The sequence below is a fragment of the Misgurnus anguillicaudatus genome, chromosome 4, assembly GCF_027580225.2.
Source record: "Misgurnus anguillicaudatus chromosome 4, ASM2758022v2, whole genome shotgun sequence".
NCBI classification, from domain to species: Eukaryota; Metazoa; Chordata; class Actinopteri; order Cypriniformes; family Cobitidae; genus Misgurnus; species Misgurnus anguillicaudatus.
The window spans coordinates 18472523-18492827 of record NC_073340.2 but is presented as its reverse complement, the minus strand read 5'-3'; the positions used below and the strand labels follow the sequence as shown (position 1 = coordinate 18492827).

At 38.0% G+C, this 20305-nt stretch overlaps 1 protein-coding gene across 1 annotated transcript; it reads left to right on the top strand.

The window, feature by feature from the left end:
• The first annotated feature begins 324 nt into the window (after positions 1-324).
• Positions 325-16012, top strand: LOC129420638 (uncharacterized). The gene is made up of 14 exons (XM_073866503.1): positions 325-4307; positions 4888-5073; positions 5254-5427; positions 6359-6511; positions 6830-7006; positions 10990-11571; positions 11702-11872; positions 13198-13590; positions 14020-14114; positions 14234-14284; positions 14454-14838; positions 14923-15093; positions 15277-15417; positions 15564-16012. The coding sequence occupies exons 1-13, from the start codon at positions 4265-4267 to the stop codon at positions 15372-15374; spliced, it is 2679 nt and encodes an 892-aa protein (XP_073722604.1). The 5' UTR covers positions 325-4264; the 3' UTR covers positions 15375-15417; positions 15564-16012.
• The last annotated feature ends 4293 nt before the right edge of the window (positions 16013-20305 follow it).

Genomic DNA, 20305 nt, shown 5'->3' with positions numbered 1-20305 from the left:
ACTAACAAGATACTACAGCGGTTTAATATGCAAGACTGTATAATCAGAGAAACGACATGTGAACAGAAATTAGATTATAATGAAAATCATGTAAAGATGAAAGATGTAAAAATGTACAGACAAAGCTGTGGGAAGTCTTATATACCTGACTGTTTGTACCAGACCAGATTTGAGTTTTGTTGTGAGCAGATTATTACAGTATTTTGCTGAACCTACAGAAGAACAATGGGTTACTGTGAAGCATATGCTTCGATATCTCAAAGGTAAGGGGATAAGTTTTAAGAGAAATGACTCTGAGAAATTGGGGATACAAGCCTACAGTGATTCTGACTGGGCATCTGATGCCACTGACAGACGCAGTACTACTGGATACTGTGTGAGTTTAAGCCAAAACAGCTCTCTAGTATCATGGAAGACTAGAAAGCAACCAACTGTGGCTCTTTCCACATGCGAAGCAGAATACATGGCGCTTGCTTCAACCATACAAGAGTGTTTATACCTAGAACATTTACTGGAAGGTATAGATAACTACAAGTATGCACAAACTGTGGTACATGAGGACAATCAGGGAACAATTGCTCTTGCCAAAAATCCTGTAAACAGAAGGAGATGTAAACACATAGACATAAAGTATCACTTTATCAGGTCTATTGTGAATGAAGGAAGGATAACTTTAATGTACTGTTCTACTGATAACATGATTGCTGATGTAATGACCAAACCTGTAACTAAGTTCAAATTAAGTAGGTGTGCAAGTGTTCTGTTTGGACATTAATATGTGTTTGACAAAAAGGTCCACATGTATTAATATGTTCTATTTTCGTTACAACCTGAGTGCAAGTGGGGGTGTTGGAATATGGTTATTGTGCCCCCAGTTGTGTATGTAATGTAATATAATGTTGTGCATGTGAGTGATCACAAGAGGGCACCAGAGGTTTACTATTGTAAACGCGTTCGCGTATATGAGTGTCCTCTGTAAGCCACCGTAGTGTTCTTCTCAGTGTTCATCAGTGTGTGTGTGAGAGTTGTTCCGAGTCCGTGAGAATGATGTGTCGGCAGCCAGTTAATAAACATACTAAAAGATTAATCTCCATCCTCATCATTTACCTCCGAATGCATCGCTAGCTGCGAACAGTAGTGTAGCACAACTCAACATTTACACTAAAAGAAATATATTAGCATTACATTAATAGAAATATATTACACTACTATTTTATTATAAAGCTTTTTATATTTAAAAAGTTATAATAAAATATGCAAAATCATTAAATATTAAGACACATACACAGATTTTGAATCCAGAGCAATTTAATATACTTTATATTGTGTTGTGTACATTACAAAACTATCTAGTTGTAATTAAAAGTAAATTAATCAATCAACCACAGTTGTTTTTCCTAAATAAAGTTTATAAGAAATAAAAGAGAGATTGCATTACGTACACACTCTTTAAAAAAAATGAGTGCACTGATGCGTGACAAGCATTCTACATCATAATAATGGTAAGTGACATCATAATGCTCGCGCGTTCCACAGACGGGTATAAAAGGCTGCTGACGGGACCGCGTCACCACTCATTCAGTGATCGTTCTGAGCGCAAGCGAAGAAAATCATAGAAAGAGACCTAAACTTTACAAAGCGATAAAAAGCTACATCGAGTGTGAGAGTGCAGAAATACTCAAGTTTACAACCACTTATACATAGAGTATTTGTGTGTGTTCACGAGTGTTTTCGACCACTTGATCGCTCATCACTTCTCCGGTTTGTCCCTCACTAACACCGAGGGCATCACCGTTGAGAGGCGTCGACAGACTGGAAGTCAGCGTTTGAAGTGACAGTTTCTCTGATCTGATCATCTATCAGTTACGGGATTTGTCGCACTTCGCAGACGGAAAGTTCATGGAGACGATTTTACGCACAGAGGACGACAGTCCAAAAGGTAAGTTCACGTGAATTTAAGTGCAAACTACATTTGTGCGCGTATTGGATTCTTTAATATGAGTAGATTAGCAGACACTTTTTGTTTTATGGCCTCCCTGATGAAGGGTCCGGCTAAGACCAGCATGGGCTGGTGGCTGGTTTTGGCTGGTTGTAGCTGGTTTGAGGTGGTTTTTGCTGGTCCTCCCAGCCTGACAAAGCTGGTCATGCTGGTGGGCCAGCTGGTATTCCAGCATGACCAGCTAAGTCCAGCAAGACCAGCTTAAAATGTGACCAAAACACAGCTAGACCAGCTTGCTACACCAGCAAAACCAGCTAAAACCAAGCTGGGGACCAGCTTAAACCAGCTCACCAGCTTATGCTGGTCTTAGTTGGATTTTTCAGTAGGGCTAACTGAACACGGTTATTAGGCAATGATTATATTAATAAAAATGTCTAAAGTATTGAGCACTTAAATATCTGCGTACAAAAAGTTGACCACGGTTTTGCTAATAATTGTAATCAATATACACAAAAAGACCATGCCCTGCTAAAAACAGCATAGACCACCATCATTCCCATGGTGGTTTGTTGCTGGTTTAGCTGGTGGTCACCAATAGGGATGTCCCGATACCACTTTTTCATTTCCGATTTTGATACCAGAATTCCGAATATCAACCGATACTAATCCTACTGTAATTAAATAGTGCTTTCTGCTACATCTAGTATAATTTTAAATGTAAAAATCAATAATTGAAAATGATTTACAAGTTTAAGGAAACATAAGTAATTATTAGTCATGAGTGTTTAGGAGAACATATAATAGGTACGTTTGATTAATAAAAAAAAAAGAAAAGTTTGATCAATAAAAAAAAACGTTTGATCAGTTAAGTATGCTTAAAAAAAATCTTAATTGCGTAAAACTGTAGTAAAGCTTTAGTGTGCACATGGTCATTTTGGGAATTATGCACTTGACCGGACTTTTTATGCACATTCCGGGTGCGAATTGATGCGCTTAAATCATCCTGTATGCTACGTTTATGGGCTTCCTGGGCGCAGAATTGATTCGCCTGGATCATCGTCTCATGAGAATCCTCGTACTGCAATGAAAAGTTCATAACTGTTAAAACACAGAGAGATGTGTCATGTTCTCAGCATATAGTGAATTGCATCCATCCAACGGCTTCCTGAGACTTTATAAAATCAGATGTTTAAAATAGCCAACAGTTATCTTGTGTGTGCATGTGTGAATGACGTTTCATCCGTCCGCTTCAAGGGATGTACATCGATGCATCGCGTTCCCTTTAAAAAGACCTGTCTGAAATCGATTCTGAATCGCAAGGCTCCGATTCTGTGCTTCATGCACAGCTTGTGCACGTACTAACTTACAGCTCTGTGATCAGTAGGAAGTCCTTATCAATCTAAAATCATAAGTCTGAGTCATTTATAACGTGCATTTAAAAATCAACACTCTTTCAAACACAATCATTCAAAATATTCTTTATTATCATGAAAATACCTGAAACAATCGGAAGAATAGCGATATAAATAGGCTTCTAGAATCTAGATATTTCTTGGAACAGCATTTTGTAATGATACTTCTTCTGTGGCACAAATGCATTTCTGCACGAGAGCGCCCTCTGGCTTTTGGATGGAGATATAATGATATCTCTTGATATAATGGGTATGGTTTTCTAACAAAGTTAGCGTCCGTACGGAGCATAAAAGACAGAAAACCTGCATGCCTCCACAATCATATCACCGTATTATTTACAACGACACAGAAGTAGCGGAATGCCTTATAGGCCCACTTCCGGCCTCAGACTGTCATGACGTAGGGTTCTGCGCTTCTGCAGTTGGTTAGTATTGTTTGGATGTGGCAGCATTTCACCGTAATTCATTCAAATTCATCCAATATCTGATCCAGCCCAAAACCCCGGATTGGCCCGATACCGAGATACCAATCCAGCATATCGGATCGGGGCATCCCTAGTCACCTGCTGTTTTTTTAGCAGACACTACACTTTTACCACGAAAAACATGTTTAATTTTTGTAAGGGTCACACATAACTATGTTTGTTATATTGTATGTTCATGTTGTATGTATGTTCATGTTTTAAAGATAACAGAGCAATAGTTTAAAAGTACAGAAACAGGCGTAGAAACACAAGCGTTTTCTCATTGAACTTCTTCTTTAACTACAGTGTGTTTGCCCCTCACTAACACCGAGGGTGGCATTACTAAGAGAGGCGTTGACAGGCTTGAAGTCAGCTATTGGAGTGACAGTTTCCCTGATCTGATCATCGATCAGTCACGGGATTCGTCGCACTTCGCAGACGGAAAGTTCATGGAGACGTCACTTTTACGCACTGAGGACGACAGTCCAAAAGGTAAGTTCAAGTCAATAGTTTAAGTGCAAACTACATTTATGCGCATTGGATTCTTTAATATGAGTAGATTAGCAGACACTGTTTGTTTTATGGCCTAACTGAAAGCGGTTATCAGGCAATGAGTATATTAATAAAAATGTTGAAAGTATTGAGTAAATATCCCCTTACAAAAATGAACCATGGTTTTACTAAAGTTTACACCAAAAAACAAAAAACATGCTTACTGTAGTTAAACCACGGTTTTGCTAATAGTAATCAATACACCAAAACAAAAAACATTCCCTGCTAAAAAAACAGCATAGACCAGCATCATTTTCATGCTGGTTTGGTACTGGTTTAGCTGGTGGTCACCAGCACAAAAACACAACATATGCTGGTTTTTCCAGCAGTCACTACACTTTTACCACAAATAAAATATGGTTAATTTTTGTAAGGGTCACACATTACTTTGTTTGTTATATTGATGAGAAAATTAGTATGTATGTAGATGTTTTAAAGATAACAGAGCAATAGTTTAAAAGTACAGAAACAGGCGTAGAAACACAAGCATTTTCTCATTGAACTTCTTCTTTAACTACAGTGTGTTTGCCCCTCACTAACACTGAGGGTAGCATTACTAAGAGAGGCGTTGACGGGCTTGAAGTCAGCGTTTGGAGTGACAGTTTCTCTGATCTGATCATCTATCAGTCACGGGATTCGTCGCACTTCGCAGACGGAAAGTTCATGGAGACGTCACTTTTACGCACTGAGGACGACAGTCCAAAAGGTGAGATCAAGTGAATTTAAGTGCAAACTACATTTATGCGCTTATTGGATTCTATAATATGAGTAGATTAGCAGACAACGTTTGTTTTATGGCCTAACTGAACGCGGTTATCAGGCAATATGACGTATCAGTATATGACGTATATGTGCATTTCTCATTAAACTTCTTCTTTAACTACAGTGTGTTTGCCCCTCACCAACACCGAGGGTGGCAAGTGTAGAGGAGCCCATGGACAGGACGCCAGCGTTTTGAGTGAACTTTTCTCTGATCTGAAAAACATCCAGGGATGGGATTTGTTGTTCTCCGCTGACCAAATGTCCATGGAGCCTTTTACTACACATGCTGAGCCAAAAGGTAAGATGAAATTAATGAATGTGCAAACTAAATCTTTACTCTTAGTAGAATAGCACACAAAGACATCTGTTATATAACCCAACTTAAGATGGTTATTGGACAATAGTGTATTTTTATTGGGTAGATTAAATGTCAGTGTTGACCACTTAAATAATTTTATTAATGTTATTTTCATAAGAATAATAGTAGTAATTTGCAGTTATAACAGTAGATGGTCCAGTTTACTGCAATGTTAAAGTACAAGAAGTAAGGAGAGCAAATTTCACTGTAAATAAATCGGGGGTTAATACTTCAGTCTGGAGAAATATTTGACAGTGCAAATTGAGTTGGAGATCAGGTCTTCATTATGATTGGTTGATCAGGGACTAACCAGTGACCCAACCATTACTAATAAATGTAGTTTCGCATACGTCATCCGTGACAGGACCCGAGGAAGACGAGAAGTTGTGGTTTAAAAGCATATTTTTTATTTTTCTTGCCAAAAACTACAATCGTTTCGCTAGTTAAGGCCCTAATGCCTCGTTTGAGATCATTTAGAGTCCTTTGAAACTGCAATTTTAAACTGCCTTAAAACTGTTACGTGTTGGGGTCCTGGAATGTTTTCCTCAAAAAGCATAATTTCTTCTCGACTGAACTAAAAAAGACATCAACATTTTGGATGACATGGTGGTGAGTAAATTATCTGGATTTTTTAAAAGAAAATAGACTAATCCTTTAAGCCAAATAAATGTCCTGAACAAAAATAGGCCCTGCCATACTTTCTATGTAGTGTGATTGGGTGCCATATGGAATATGTTTCCTGGTACTTGCATCACTTACATTTGAAAAGATGGCCCGGAGCAGTAGTACATTTCTTTGGAGCAATAGTAGAAGTGCAAAAGCAGGTGTACAAACACAAGTGTTAACCTTTGATTTCTCATCATATCCTCAGCATGTTTGTCTGTCATCCTCACCGATGGCGACATCTTTGAGAGGAGTGGAGTCGATGGACCGGAAGTTGACGGTTGTAGTGACCGATTCCTTGATTTGACTATCCATCAGTCACAGGATTCGCCACTCCCTGAGTACTCTCTGAGTCCAAAAGGTGAGATGAATTAAACATGTAACCTACATTTATGCTGACGTTAGATAGAAGATCTGTAATATTAGTAGATGCCTGTTTTTATGGCCAAGTGTCGTAACAAAACGTAAAGTACGTCGTATGTGCGGGTGTCTACTGTACATGACTTACATTTGAAAAAAGCCACCCAACTAAAGTTTTCTTGTAGTTTAACTTTATTAATTTTTACATTTGAAGGATCAGAGAGAAAAAGAGTGATAGTGTGAAAACACAGAAATGCACAAGTGTATAAACACACGCGTTGTCTCATTTAACCTGTTTTTTTTAACACCCTGTCCACAGTATGTTTGTCCCTCACTGACATCGAGGTTGACATTGGAGTAAATGAATTGGAAGTTGACATTAGTAGTGACAGTTTCCCTGATCCGATTGACATCGATTCACGGGATTTGTCACTCACTCCTGGTAACAGGCCAATGGATGTGTCACTGTCACACACTGTGGACGACAGCCCAGAAGGTAAGAGGAAATCGATGTGTAAACTAAAGCCTCACCAATATGAGTTTTTTTTTTTTTGGGGGGGGGGGGGGGTGATACAGATAGGGAGTAAAAAAAGACAGATAATGAGATATAGTATGTGTATCGATATTCTTATGTGTATATTATAGTACAGTACACACAGTATATTATACTACAGTACTGTAAACAGAGTACACTATATACACTAACAGAATGTACTATATATTAATATAGCATTTTTTGCAATGATCACTCAAATGTGGTGATGATCAACACTTAAAAAGACGTGACGAAGATGTAATATAGGCAGGCGTGTTTAACAATTTAATAATAAACTTTTTTTATCCAAAATGAGTCTGATATAAGTGCACTAGTAAACTTGACCTATTATAAATAACTTTAAAACACAAACAAAACAAAACATATATAACTTGAATCATTAGCAGTTTTGATGAGAATAACTTTATATTGGACTTGAAAAGGGATACTTATGGAGTCAGTAGCTATGTTTACAAGGACACCTTTAGCCTCCATTGGAATGAAATCATTCTGATTGATAAATCCTATCATGGCGTTTACATGAACACTTTATAATGCGATGGGATTGATGTGCGTGTTTATATGGCACAAGCGTTAAATCAGATTTGATCATTTGACATGCACACATTGCACAAATATAGGTTCGCGCTGCTTCAATATACGCATACAATCATTGTCGTCCTAAAATCGCTTTGTGTTAATTTCAGGTCATAATTAATAAACGACGAGCACACAGAGCTTTGTGCTGTGCTGATTATCAAGCAGCAGCAAAAACACCCATTCACATGTGTGCTGCAGAGACCGTCCGCGAGAGCGAGTTCAAACATGTGCGTTTGTGGATCAGAGTGTAAATCATTGACTGACCGGAGAACGCCGTCTCGTATCACTTTACAGAGGATTGGAATGAGATTAGGAAAATTTAAGAAAGAAAAGACAGTCGCCTCATGTGATTCCCTTTAATGAAACAAACTCGTATTTTTTGCGTCACACGTCATTACGCCAATTTTACGTTATTGCACTTGTGCATATCATAGACTTTAAAAAAAGATGGACGACGCAACGTCGCCTCCCACCATTGTAATGAATTGAAGCCAAAAATGTCCGACCACGGTCGCCGCCATGTTACGTAAAAACGTCAGTTTGAAGCCAAGGCATGCGCAGAAGGAATCGTCCGTGAAGCCATAGGCGGAGCCGCGGTATCAAACTTCCACCCAAACGCTCGCTCGGCCAATTCAACCACGCCAAACATAACGACACGCCCCGTTTCTATAGCATCAAATTACAAGCTAAAATGAAACTTACCACAATAATGAACACTTGAACATATATCAGCTTGATAACAACTACTTGAAAGAACCAAAACCATCCTTCAGAAACTTTTATTGGAAGTGTAAATATTTTTTTAATTTAGAGCAGAGTCCCATTCATTTGAATGAGAGGGCGGGGTTATGACTTGTACTGCAGCCAGCCACCAGGGGGCGATCAAAGAGCCAGAGGCTTCCCTTTTCAAGGCTTATGAGGCACACCCGGTGCATATGCTCCACACTCCAGTCCAGTAGATGGCAGACATGCACCTTTAAGTGGGTTTGTCAACCGCCATAAAAAAGAAACTAAGAAGAAAATTGCACACGCGCGGAGCGTCCCAGTTTCAGTTATCAATCCGATCAAGTGTTTACATGTCCTTTTGAGCGGATTACAAAAGGTATAAACCACTCCTCGGCTTGGCTCTTTTTATTCCGATTAAAGTGTTTACATGGAGCATTTTCATTCGGATTGAAAATTTATACCGCTTACAATTGTCCATGTAAACGCAGCTACTGTTTATTAGCTTTACAGTAGGTTATGTACTTTACAAATTAGTTAGCAACTTACCGTTAAGAAGACAATGTTTGACTGACAACTTACTGATTTAATGTGTAATGTACTGCACAACGTTTTTATAATGCGAACCCACAGTGTTTTGTGTGGATTTTAAACCTTCATAAAATAAAGCATCTGCTCTCCGCCTCTTTCATGTTGTGAGGGTGTGAAAATTGCGCAAACTTATTTAATCAATTGCTCTGAAATGATCATGTTCAGCAACAACACACACAGCTGTAATCTCACATACTGTATTAGTGCTTGACTGCGCATCAGTTAAAACGCGTCATTTCTCCTGCTTGCGTCATTTCTCCTGCTTGCATTTTAGCAACTCGCAAAGGGACAAAAGAGACGGATTAAAAACAGCAAGTGTAAACGGCAACGTATCTCTTTCATCCACTTATAATCCAATCGTCCAAAATGTGTCTTAATACCAGGTGTAAAAATTTCATGAAGACACCACTTGACTGCTTTTATCCACACGGTTATCTGTGTCTGATAAGTATATTTAAATGTCCAAGTATTGACCACTTATACATCACACACTATTTTCTTGTCATTTTGATAATTGAGCATCTTTCAGGAATGTCATCTTAAGGGCTATACAACTGTTCCCATAAACCCTTAAATGTATAACAACACTGCATTTGACTTAGTCCTAATCTAATGAAGATTAAAGATCAGGGCTCCATTTATCAACCGTGCTTACAGACAGATGCGTGCTTAACAGTTTTTTGCAAAGTGTGTAATTTACCAACTTGCACTTATACGTACGTATAAATGTGTGTAAGTATCCACACAACTCTGAGGATGCTTACGTAGAGGATCTAGCGGTAGAATAGTGATACTACTCCGGACTGTCCCCAGTGTTAAAACAACACTTTGTCTATTTATTAACCACACCCAGGTGTTAAAATTATTAGTGTTTATAACAGCAAATCAGTGTTGATGTTAATAATTTATTGTGAATTGTCGTCAAATTGGTGTCTATCCTTGACCCAGTGCAATGGCTTATCTTGCGTTATTGGAAGCCATTTATTTAATATAAAAATAAGTAGGGGTGTGACGGATCACAAAACTCAAAATTCGGATCACATTGTGGTTTTTGAGGCACGGATCGGATAACTTTTCGGGGTCAGGAAATAAAGGGGGGTGGGAAAATCTAAAAACAAATAAAGAAATTACAAACATTTAGTAAAAAAAACTAAGTTGCACATTAAGTAAGGTCTGAAATTAGCATTACGTACAGAAATGGAATCAAATGAATAATAACCACTAATAATAACACTGTATTTATTGTCTAAATAAAATATAATTATAATTCTTTTAGAGCTACAGAAGTGATTTTCTCTTTGTCTTGGGTTGTTTGATTAACATTAATGACACAGAGTTAAGTAGGTTAATTGAGGTTACTGTCGCTTTAAGAGAAGAACGAACCTGGTTTCTGCCTGTAATCTATAGATACACTTAAGACATAAATGTTTTTTTATACTGTTTAGATCATTTTTTTTGTATATGCGCTGTCAAGAACAGAAAGATTTTATGTTCGCTTGCTTTTTGAAACCCGTCTCTACGTGTATGCACTACTGAGTGCACTTAAACGTGCGCACACACAAAAAGACGGAGGCACAGCATAAACAGTCGCCCCACATAAAAACATTATGTTGTTTTTCATTGCTCTATTCACCAAATGTATTTTATTGGACTATAGTATGAGACACAGTAGCGCATCTCTCTTCTGATCTTTAAAGGGAAATAGTGATGATCACGTCTGATTGGATCTGGAATGGATGCATTCAACCTCATGTGCATCTGTGCATACAGAAAGCTGCTCACTTTAACGCCTTTTTGGGATTAAATTGTTTAAAATCACTTGAATGTTATCATTTGCAAGCCTTGAAACACGTGCAACTGATTCGAGCCGAACCGTGGGTCTTGATCTGTATGAATCACGGATCAACTGTGGTCCGTCACAGCACTGTGTTGTCAGCTTTCCTCCTTATGAATTCAATTAACTGTGATGATATTTAATGTGCGGTCAGAGATGTTTTTAACAGTTTACTGTGTGGTTCTCTTGGTTTCAGAACAAAATGGCGAAGGGAGAAAGAAGGCAGGAATCCGTGGGTTCTTTAAGGGAACTTGTAAGGCTGTGAAACGTCTCTTTCTCCCCAGCCGCAGTACTGAAGTGGAGCCTATTGTTCCCTCACTGCAGCCGGACAAACCTCGATCTGACGGAGGGCTGTCTGTCCCAGTTGTGTCCGGTCTCGAGCAAAGTGCAGGTTCCCACTCGCTCGAGGATAGACCTGATGCGTGTCCGGTTGATGAGGAAAATGCAGCCGAAGTTTGCTCAGTGCCCGATCAAACTTTAAACACGGATTCAGATTTTCATAGAAAAGCGCATGTATTGGATACATCGGACATAATGTCTGCGTCCTCTGTGCACAATGCTGATGAAGGTGTCCTTCAGAGGAATGGCGCTGAATCACTGACAGAACAAATGCTAGCAGTGCTAGACTCTTTTCTGAAATCTGATATACAGTCTATAAAGGTGAAGGAAACTTCATCAGATGATATAGACATGAACACTGTGGTAAAGAGACACCTGGTATCTGACACTGTGTCGTCAAATGACACTAATGGAACCTTTAATGGGATCAAACCAAATGGTAAGAGGAAATAAGACAATTATACAAAGATAAGAGCATCATACAGTGATGATAGTTTTGATTTGCATGCACAAGTGTACAAACGCAAGCGTTGTCTCATTTAACCTCTTTTTTAACACCCTGTCCACAGTATGTTTGTCCCTCACTGACACAAAGGTTGACATTGGAGTCAATGGATTGGAAGTTGACATTTTTAGTGACAGTTTCCCTGATCCGATTGACATCTGTTCATGGGATTTGTCACTTACTCCTGTTAACATGCCAATGGATGTGTCACACACTGTGGACGACAGCCCAGAAGGTAAGAGTTAATCAATGTGTAAACTAAAGCCTCACCGATATGAGGTTCTTTTGGAGGGGTGGTGATACAGATAAGGAGTTAAAAGAAAGAAAGATAATGATATATATTGGCCGATTTCATCCACACTAACTGAACCAAACAGTATGTGTTACTTGAATCCAAACTCATCCACCAGTAACTCATTTCTGTGTCTGTAAAGTACCTCCTTTTCTGCTTTTTTTGCAATTATTACTGTGATGGATAAAGCACAATCATGTGACTTATAAAGGGAGGTGTTGTTACCATATATGGTTCATTGGAGGAGTTTCCGAATGCAAATGACCGTGAACGAGCATGGTGCTTAAGATCGCGTGGGATTTATCAACAAGGATTACTTACTGATGTGCGCACGTTTGATAAATACAGGTTTTTTTTGGACTTGCGCACAAACTAAATATCATTCGTAGAACAAAACTTAGAACATTTTCTATGCACTGTTGATAAATGAGCCCCCAGGATTTGTTTAAGATAATATCTTAGTGTTTAATAATAAAGAATCAACACTTTTTAATATATTTTATGTTTCAAATTACAATTAAATGAAGTTTATTTAACTAAGGTTGGTAGGAGCATGGTCATGTAAAAAGCCACCCCTCACCTCCATCCCTTGACAGTTTTTTGCAGCATCACGCCACGCTCAGTTAATACATCTATCCCAGTTAAAAAGGGGGAGTACTAAAATTCAAAGCTTAAAGCCCTCCCCTCTGACGGCACGCCAAATATGCTTTATTATCTTGTTACACTAGTGATTACATGTTAATGCAAACTCGTGAAATAAGCTTTGGCATCAAAAACTAACAAGGATCGATTTGAGATAAAAATAAGAGTTTACTATGTTGAAGAATGCAGTGAGAATGCAGTCTGTGGGCTCCAATGTTTTTCAGATGTGTTTTTTAGCTTTGACATCCCTGCCAAAGGTTTCCTGTGCCACAGTCTTAAAGGTGGGGTGCATGATCTCTGATATTTTAAATCACCTAAACAAACACTCCCATACCCCAAAAGAAACTGGGCCTTCTTTTGATAGACCGGCCGCAACCCAGGCAACAATGTTGGTTAGTAGACACGCCCCTCACTGCTGATTGGCTACAAGTGTGTTTGGGTAGTCAGGCCGACTCCCTTTTCCAAAGTGTTTTTCAAAAATCATTCACCCCGCCTTTAAGAGCCAAATGCACAATAATAACAGTGTTGTCAGCTTTCATCCTTATAAATTCGATAAACCGTGATGATATTTAATGTGCGGTCAGAGATGTTTTTAACAGTTTACTGTGTGATTCTCTTGGTTTCAGAACAAAATGGCGCAGGGAGAAAGAAGGCAGGATTCCGTGGGTTCTGTAAGGCTGTGAAACGTCTCTTTATCCCCAGCCGCAGTACTGAAGTGGAGCCTATTGTTCCCTCACTGCAGCCGGACAAACCTCAATCTGATGGAGGGCTGTCTGTCCCAGTTGTGTCCGGTCTCGAGCAAAGTTCAGGTCCCCACTCGCTCGAGGATAGACCTGACGCGTGTCCGGTTGATGAGGAAAATGCAGCCGACGTTTGCTCAGTGCCCGATCAAACGGCGACAGGAATCCGCGGGTTCTTTAGGAGAACCTGGTTGGCTACGAAGCAAACCTTCTCCTGCCTAAGCAGCAATACAATAGAAAGATCTCCATCTTATCAAAAACTGTTTAAGCCCACTGATGGTGAGTCTGTAGTTATTATTACATTATTACTTCTGTCCAGTTCTCAAGTTTTATTTAATGTCTATTTACTATAGCATGAAGAAGTCTACATTTTGATTTCATCTCAACGACAACCCTCTTGTCTGCTATTAGCTGATTTGTGTTGTATTGGATTAAACATTGATGTCTGGTTTCATAAATATTCTTAGACACACGTTTGAGGTGTCTCAAATAACTTGCACTGACCAGTAACTGCAGCATGTTTATTAACTTAACTAAGGCCTGGTTTTGGCTTTAGCTAAGCCTTGTCTGTGAAAAGAGTTACGACTAAACGAATAAAATCTGTCTTTGTCACTACCAGCATTGAAATGATGCTTCATGCCTGACAATTATTGAAACTTGCAAACTCATATACGGTATTGTCATGTCCTTTGCGTTTGTGTGTTTCAGGAGACGTTCAGTCTTACTATAAATTGGGTGATATCCTGGGAAAAGGAGGATTTGGGATGGTCCGTCGGGCAACCCGTATTTCTGATGGTCAAGAGGTAGTGTGCTCTTAACAAATTTAACAAACATTTTATTCTTTATGTCCAAAACGTGTATTTCTTTAGATCATGTACAAGGACGGAGACTTCATTTTTGTAACTTTATGAATCTTTTGCAGGTCGCCGTCAAATTCATGTCCAAGTTGGAAGATACGCGTACTCTTTCGATTGTAAGTGTCAAAACTTAATGAATATATTTAGTTACTTAATTCCTTAGGATACAGTATAACTAATATACCACTCGACTAAAATAAACAGTAAAGTCTAAATATACTGGAGCATTAGGTCTTTTATTGTATTTATAGATATGCAAGTGTATATTTTCTCTGTTTTCTCTAGCCTGGCCATCGCAAACGTCTGCTTACCGAGGTGGCTCTGTTACTTAAGATGAGCGAAGCTCCCTTAAGCCCAAATGCAATCAGAATGTACGAGTGGTTCGATGATCCCAAGGATGTGATCGTGATTATGGAGTACCCTAAGCCCTGCAAAAGCTTGTTGGATTTTGTCATAGAACACTCATGTCCACTGAGTGAAGACACAGCACGTGTTTTAATGCGTCAAGCAGTACAGGGGGTAATCGACTGCATTGACCACGGCGTCTTTCACAATGACATCCATCTAGGCAACATGCTGGTCAACACGAATACATTAGAGCTCAAGTTGATTGACTTCGGTTGTGGTCAGTTGTTCTCTCCTGCTGGCTACAAGACCAAAAAGTATCGAGGTGAGCTGACTTTTTGTGTTGAAACCTTTTGACCACATGACGCTTGTACAGGTTGGTTCAACTCTGAACATGTCTTGCTTACAGGAGTACCAAGTTACTGCCCACCCGAGGTCTTATCCAACCCCAGATATCACGCCATCCCTACAAATGTCTGGTGTTTAGGTTTGGTTCTGTATAAAATGGTCAATGGGTGTATATGGATGCCATATGTCCAATCAGAGGAAGTCCAGTTTTGGAATACCAGCTTATCGGAAGGTGAGTAAGGAATTAGTGAGAGAAACGCACACATAAATCTCTGAGAGTGTCACATGGAGTAACAGAAGCTGAATATAAGACTTGTTATTGTCATCGGAGGTTTAATCTTATAGTAGCAATATTATTTGTCATGTATAAGTATTGTGTCACGACTAACCAGCTTTCACCTTGAAAATTCTTCAGCGTGTCGTAGCATTATTAGACAGTGTGTAGCCCTTGATCCAGCTGAACGGCCCACATTACAGCAGATCTTGAGACACAGCTGGTTTAATCCAGAATGAAGGCAGGCAGGGTCTTCTGTTCATCACTGCTGTCAGACATGAGGTAGCATTACAGACAGAGTAGTCAGAGCAGTTGTGTTGAAGGGATCAGAGATTCAGTTTGAGAGTCTGATCATATCATATATGTATAATGAATAGATCAATCAAAGACTGAATGAATAATTCTCTTGTTTTTTTTTCTTCCTCAAGGCTACACGTAAATGTACTGGACATCACACAGGACTGACCAGACCTCATTAACCTAATGTTAATGTTTTTTTTTATTTTTTAGTTATGTTAAATTGTATTTATTATTGTAATAATTTGATTTAAGCTTTATTACACTGATGTATTGTAAATATAATTCAAATCATACATATGTTTTTTTTTATTTTAAAACAATGTTTTTTTCCTAAGTCAAACTTAATACACCATGGTGTTGTCTCCCAGACCGGGTTTATAAGATGCACACCAGTTTTGTTTTTTGTTTTTTTGTAAATTATGTTTGTATTAAAATGTCCTAGTCCTGAATGAATGTAAACACTGTCTGGGAAACTGACCCTAAATATTACATTCACCCAATCCAAAACAGTCATATTAATGAAATGTATTTTCTTGAATGTCTCATTGTTTAAATAAATCAAGTATTTTTTCAAAAACAGATTGTTTATTTGAGTGCAATGACAATAAAAATGCTTGTAACACCCATATTACCCACATTAAATCTATTTTAAGATTTATTTTTAACAAACAATTATTACATTTAAGCAGTATATTTTAAAATAATCAATAAAACAGCATTTTTTTCAAATTACAACAATATATGTGTTTCAAAAGTATATTAATATTACAAAAAAAGGCAAACTGTCAGGGTTTTGTCTTGTTCATGTCTTTTATTTTGAAAGTGTTCACTGCCATGTTTGTCTCTTGTTTCCCTGTTCCCTTTTGTGGCATGTTCTGATTCTTTGTCCCTATAGAAGTCATCTTGTTCTTTGTTGGTTATTATTTGTTGTAAGAGTTGTTTCATGTTTATGTTATGGATCTTGCTCCTTGTTTCATGCCACAGATTACACTTCATGTTTTCTTTTATTAAAGTCTTTTCTGCACTCAGATCTTGCCTCAACTCATGTTTGGATAACTACAGTTCTTGCTCCAACATAAAGAGACACAATAACAAAGGCTTGACAGTACAAACAGGATTTGTTTAGTGACATTTCTCTCAAGTTTTTGCTAGCAGTTTAATTTGACCTATTGTTTATAATTAACTAGCACATATAGAAATAATAACAATTGGTAAGTTTGATAAAAGACATAAATGTATTAAAATCTGGCCCCAAACAGCCCTGGTGGTACTCAATGTACAGCCAGGTAAAAAATCAACAAAGTGCTCCATTTTCGCTGACTAATTTTTTACATATTATTCTTAGAAGTTTAGTTCTTTAGTACTTCTTAAGATGATCTTAAAACATCTAAGTGTACTTAGCCTATCTGTGCTCTTTTAAGACACCATGAATATGAATTAAATGTGCTGTAAGCATATACTATCTCTGTATTAAACCTATTTAGTTACCACTTGTAGTAAACTTCAAATTTACTACAAGTGGTACTTACATAAATTTTTAGCACATTATAGTTCATATTCTTAAGATTGACTTATAAGTACTAAGGAATACTTTTTAGTGGTCTATATTAAGTACATTATTAAAGTGTACTTTATTCACCTGGGTATACTGGACACATACAGTATTGCAGAATAATGTAATAAAATAATGCAGACGCGTGCAACCTCTGACATATACAGCAATTGCAAGTCGCTTTGGATAAAAGCGTCAGCTAAATGTAAATTAATCAACATTCACATACAGAAGATATAAGCATTTAAAGGGAACAGTTTAGCATGTGTGCTTAAAAAGTCTAGAATTTTTATGACATTATCCTACACTACACAGGGAATATGGATTTTTTTCCAGAAAACTTCTTGCATAAAATAGATTCAAGCACTTTCAATGACCTGTATCTATGTATGTATATTTTCAAAAACTTCTCAGGGCCTTTAATTTTTTCCCCCAAATTCACAAACTTTCAAGGTTTTTCAAGGACAATTGGCTGGCAATTTATGTTATGACCTTTTGAAACAACAAAGAAAGGCAGGTGATGGGGCAGATGGACTGAAACAGAGAAAAGTAAAAATGTATAATGAACCATTGAGCTCTTAATGTTGATAAGAGGGAAAGGCATCCAGATATATTTATATTTAGTTTACTGTAGTCTGCTGTATACAGACATTAAACTATCAAACCTGTTAAAGGCGGGGTGCATGATCTCTGAAAGCCAATGTTGACATTTGAAATTACCTAAACAAACACGCCACTACCCCAGTAGAATCTGAACTTTCTTTTGATAGGCCCGCCCCACACATACACAACCCAGACAACAATGTCAGTTAGTAGACACGCCCCTTACACTGCTGATTGGCTACATCTGTGTTTTGGTAGTCGGCCCGACTCCCTTTACCAAGTGTTTTTCAAAAATCACGCACCACCCTTTAACTCTTTCGCCGCCATTGACGATATAACTCGTTAATTAAGAGAAAACACTTCCCTGGCAATGACGAGGATTGCTTTCCACAATACCGCTATTATCCACCAGGTGGCACACTTCTTCAACTTATACAACCCGGAAGTAGAAAGAACTTCATGTATGTTTTAAAGATCGCACTGCATCTAATCTCTATCAAAAGTCCTTCACAAAAATGGAATGATCTCAACTTTTTGCTCAAAATTGGGTGTTTTTGAAGAAACCTACCCATATTTGAGAGGTGATAAAAAGAGAACTAATGAAGGTAGGATGAAACTTTTTTTGTTTGAAAGCAGATATTGTGTTGAAAGCTTTCATTTGATATATTGTTTGTTTATATATTTAAAGAAAAAACTTTTCTGGAAGGTATTAAACTTTTGTGAAAATCGTGAAAAATGCTGGCGCTGGCTGGCAACTTTTTTTAACGCTGACGGGGAAAGAGTTAAGTGTAAAGAAACAATAATGTCAAAACAGCTAAGACATTTGTTTGTGAAATCCATGCAGTCTTATGAGAAGTTTTTGATTATCATTGAATTTACATTGATTTCAAAATTTGACTTGGCCTTATTCAGGCAGTATCAAAAATATCAAGGTTATATTTTCACAGAATGTTCTTTACATTATGTTATGTATAGAAAACAGTAGTGGAAAGTGGGGCACAAAATAATGCTTTTTGGCTTTGGCTCTTTCATTCAAAAAATATTTAAGTTAGATTCATATTTTTTAAACAAGCAACATGCACATCTCTACTACAAATGAACACTTAAAGTTTGTTTGTGGGACCTATACCATTATTACACATTTACATCAACAGTAACAGGAGTGCAAATGTTACAACTTACCCCATAGCTGGGGTTAATTGTAATAAACAGAAGGTTCGATGTAACACCTGCTAAAAAATTTTGTTTAAACACAAATAATTCAATACAATTCAGTATATACTAAAGGTGGATATTGTTTATATTTCTGTCTATAATATTGTAAATATCCACATATTCATCCATCTATGATCCTTCATCTAACCATCCTTGTATTATGCATGAATGCATATAAATATATTTTTTTGAAAGGACTGCACAATTAACCCATTCCCCGCCAGCTTTTTTTAAAAATTTGCCTGCCCACATTTTTTGTGATTTACACAAATGTTTAACAAAGAGTTATTTTCTATAATATATAAACATACAAGATATAAAATGAAAGGACATCCTATCTTCATTTGTTCTCTTTTATCACCTCTCAAATATGGGTAAGTTTCTTCAACAATAAAAAAATTAAGCTGAAATAATTGCATTTTTGTAAATAACTTTTGTTAGAGATCAGATTCAGAACGACGATCAAAACATACACAGAGTTTTAGCTCGCCCCTAAATCACAAAAATAACTTTAGTTGGGTTTTCACAGACTGAGTCACATTTCACATCCTCTTTAGACATCAAATCCATTTGATAATTCATATTGGGGGGGTTAAAGGTAGTCTATTTCAACAGTTAAATAGTTGGATTCCTCGTGCTAAATTCCTCGACTACTGAATATGTTGCAGTGCAGGAAGTACAGTTGAAGTATACACACAAAACAACCAAGAGCTGACATGAATTCAATGTAACCAAAGAAGTATGTTGTTGTTTGGGTGAAAGAACCCAGCATTATGGGAACAATGGATGTCGTTTGTTTATCTGGGGGTAGAAGCAGAGTTGTGCAAGTGTGTATGTTTAACGTTGTCCTAGTGAGCTGCAATATGAGCCGCAGAGACGGTATGTAAAACTGCATCAGATGTCTGTTTTGTTGGCAATGGGCACGTAATTGCATATAATGTAAACAACATGAACATATAGTAAATCGTAAGTTATCCCGAGATAGTGGGATAATGTTTTGTGTGTGTTGCCTGCTCGTGACTCGCTCCGACAGCTTTTTCGGAAAGTAGTAATATAGAGCCCGAGATCTTGTGCAACGCCCCTGGACTTACGCACAACTATAACGAGCCCTTAAGGCAGGCAAGGGCAGCCTCCAAATCATCTGTGCTGATCTTACTGGATCTATCCGTCGCTTTTGATACGGTCAATCACCACATCCTCCTGTCGACCCTAATGGCTATGGGTGTCTCTGACACAGCGCTTCTATGGTTCAAGTTGTACCTCTCAGGTAGATCATTCAGGGTATCCTGGAGAGGTGATGTCTCCGAACCCCAACGTCTCCATACCGGGGTGCCTCAAGGCTCTGTCCTTGGACCACTGCTCTTTTCAATATACATGACATCCCTGGGTTCTACTTCTGTCATTCGAAAACATGGCTTTTTCTACCACTGCTATGCGGATGACACTCAACTTCACTTGTCATTCCACCCTGATTTCCCCACGGTTTCTTCCTGTATCTCA

Coding starts and splice junctions, on each gene's coding strand:
- LOC129420638 (XM_073866503.1), top strand. CDS start 4,265: ATGGAGACGTCACTTTTACGCACTGAGGACGACAGTCCAAAAG. Junction 11,572..11,701: donor TAATGGGATCAAACCAAATG/GTAAGAGGAAAT, acceptor CCCTGTCCACAG/TATGTTTGTCCCTCACTGAC. Junction 14,839..14,922: donor CAAGACCAAAAAGTATCGAG/GTGAGCTGACTT, acceptor TCTTGCTTACAG/GAGTACCAAGTTACTGCCCA.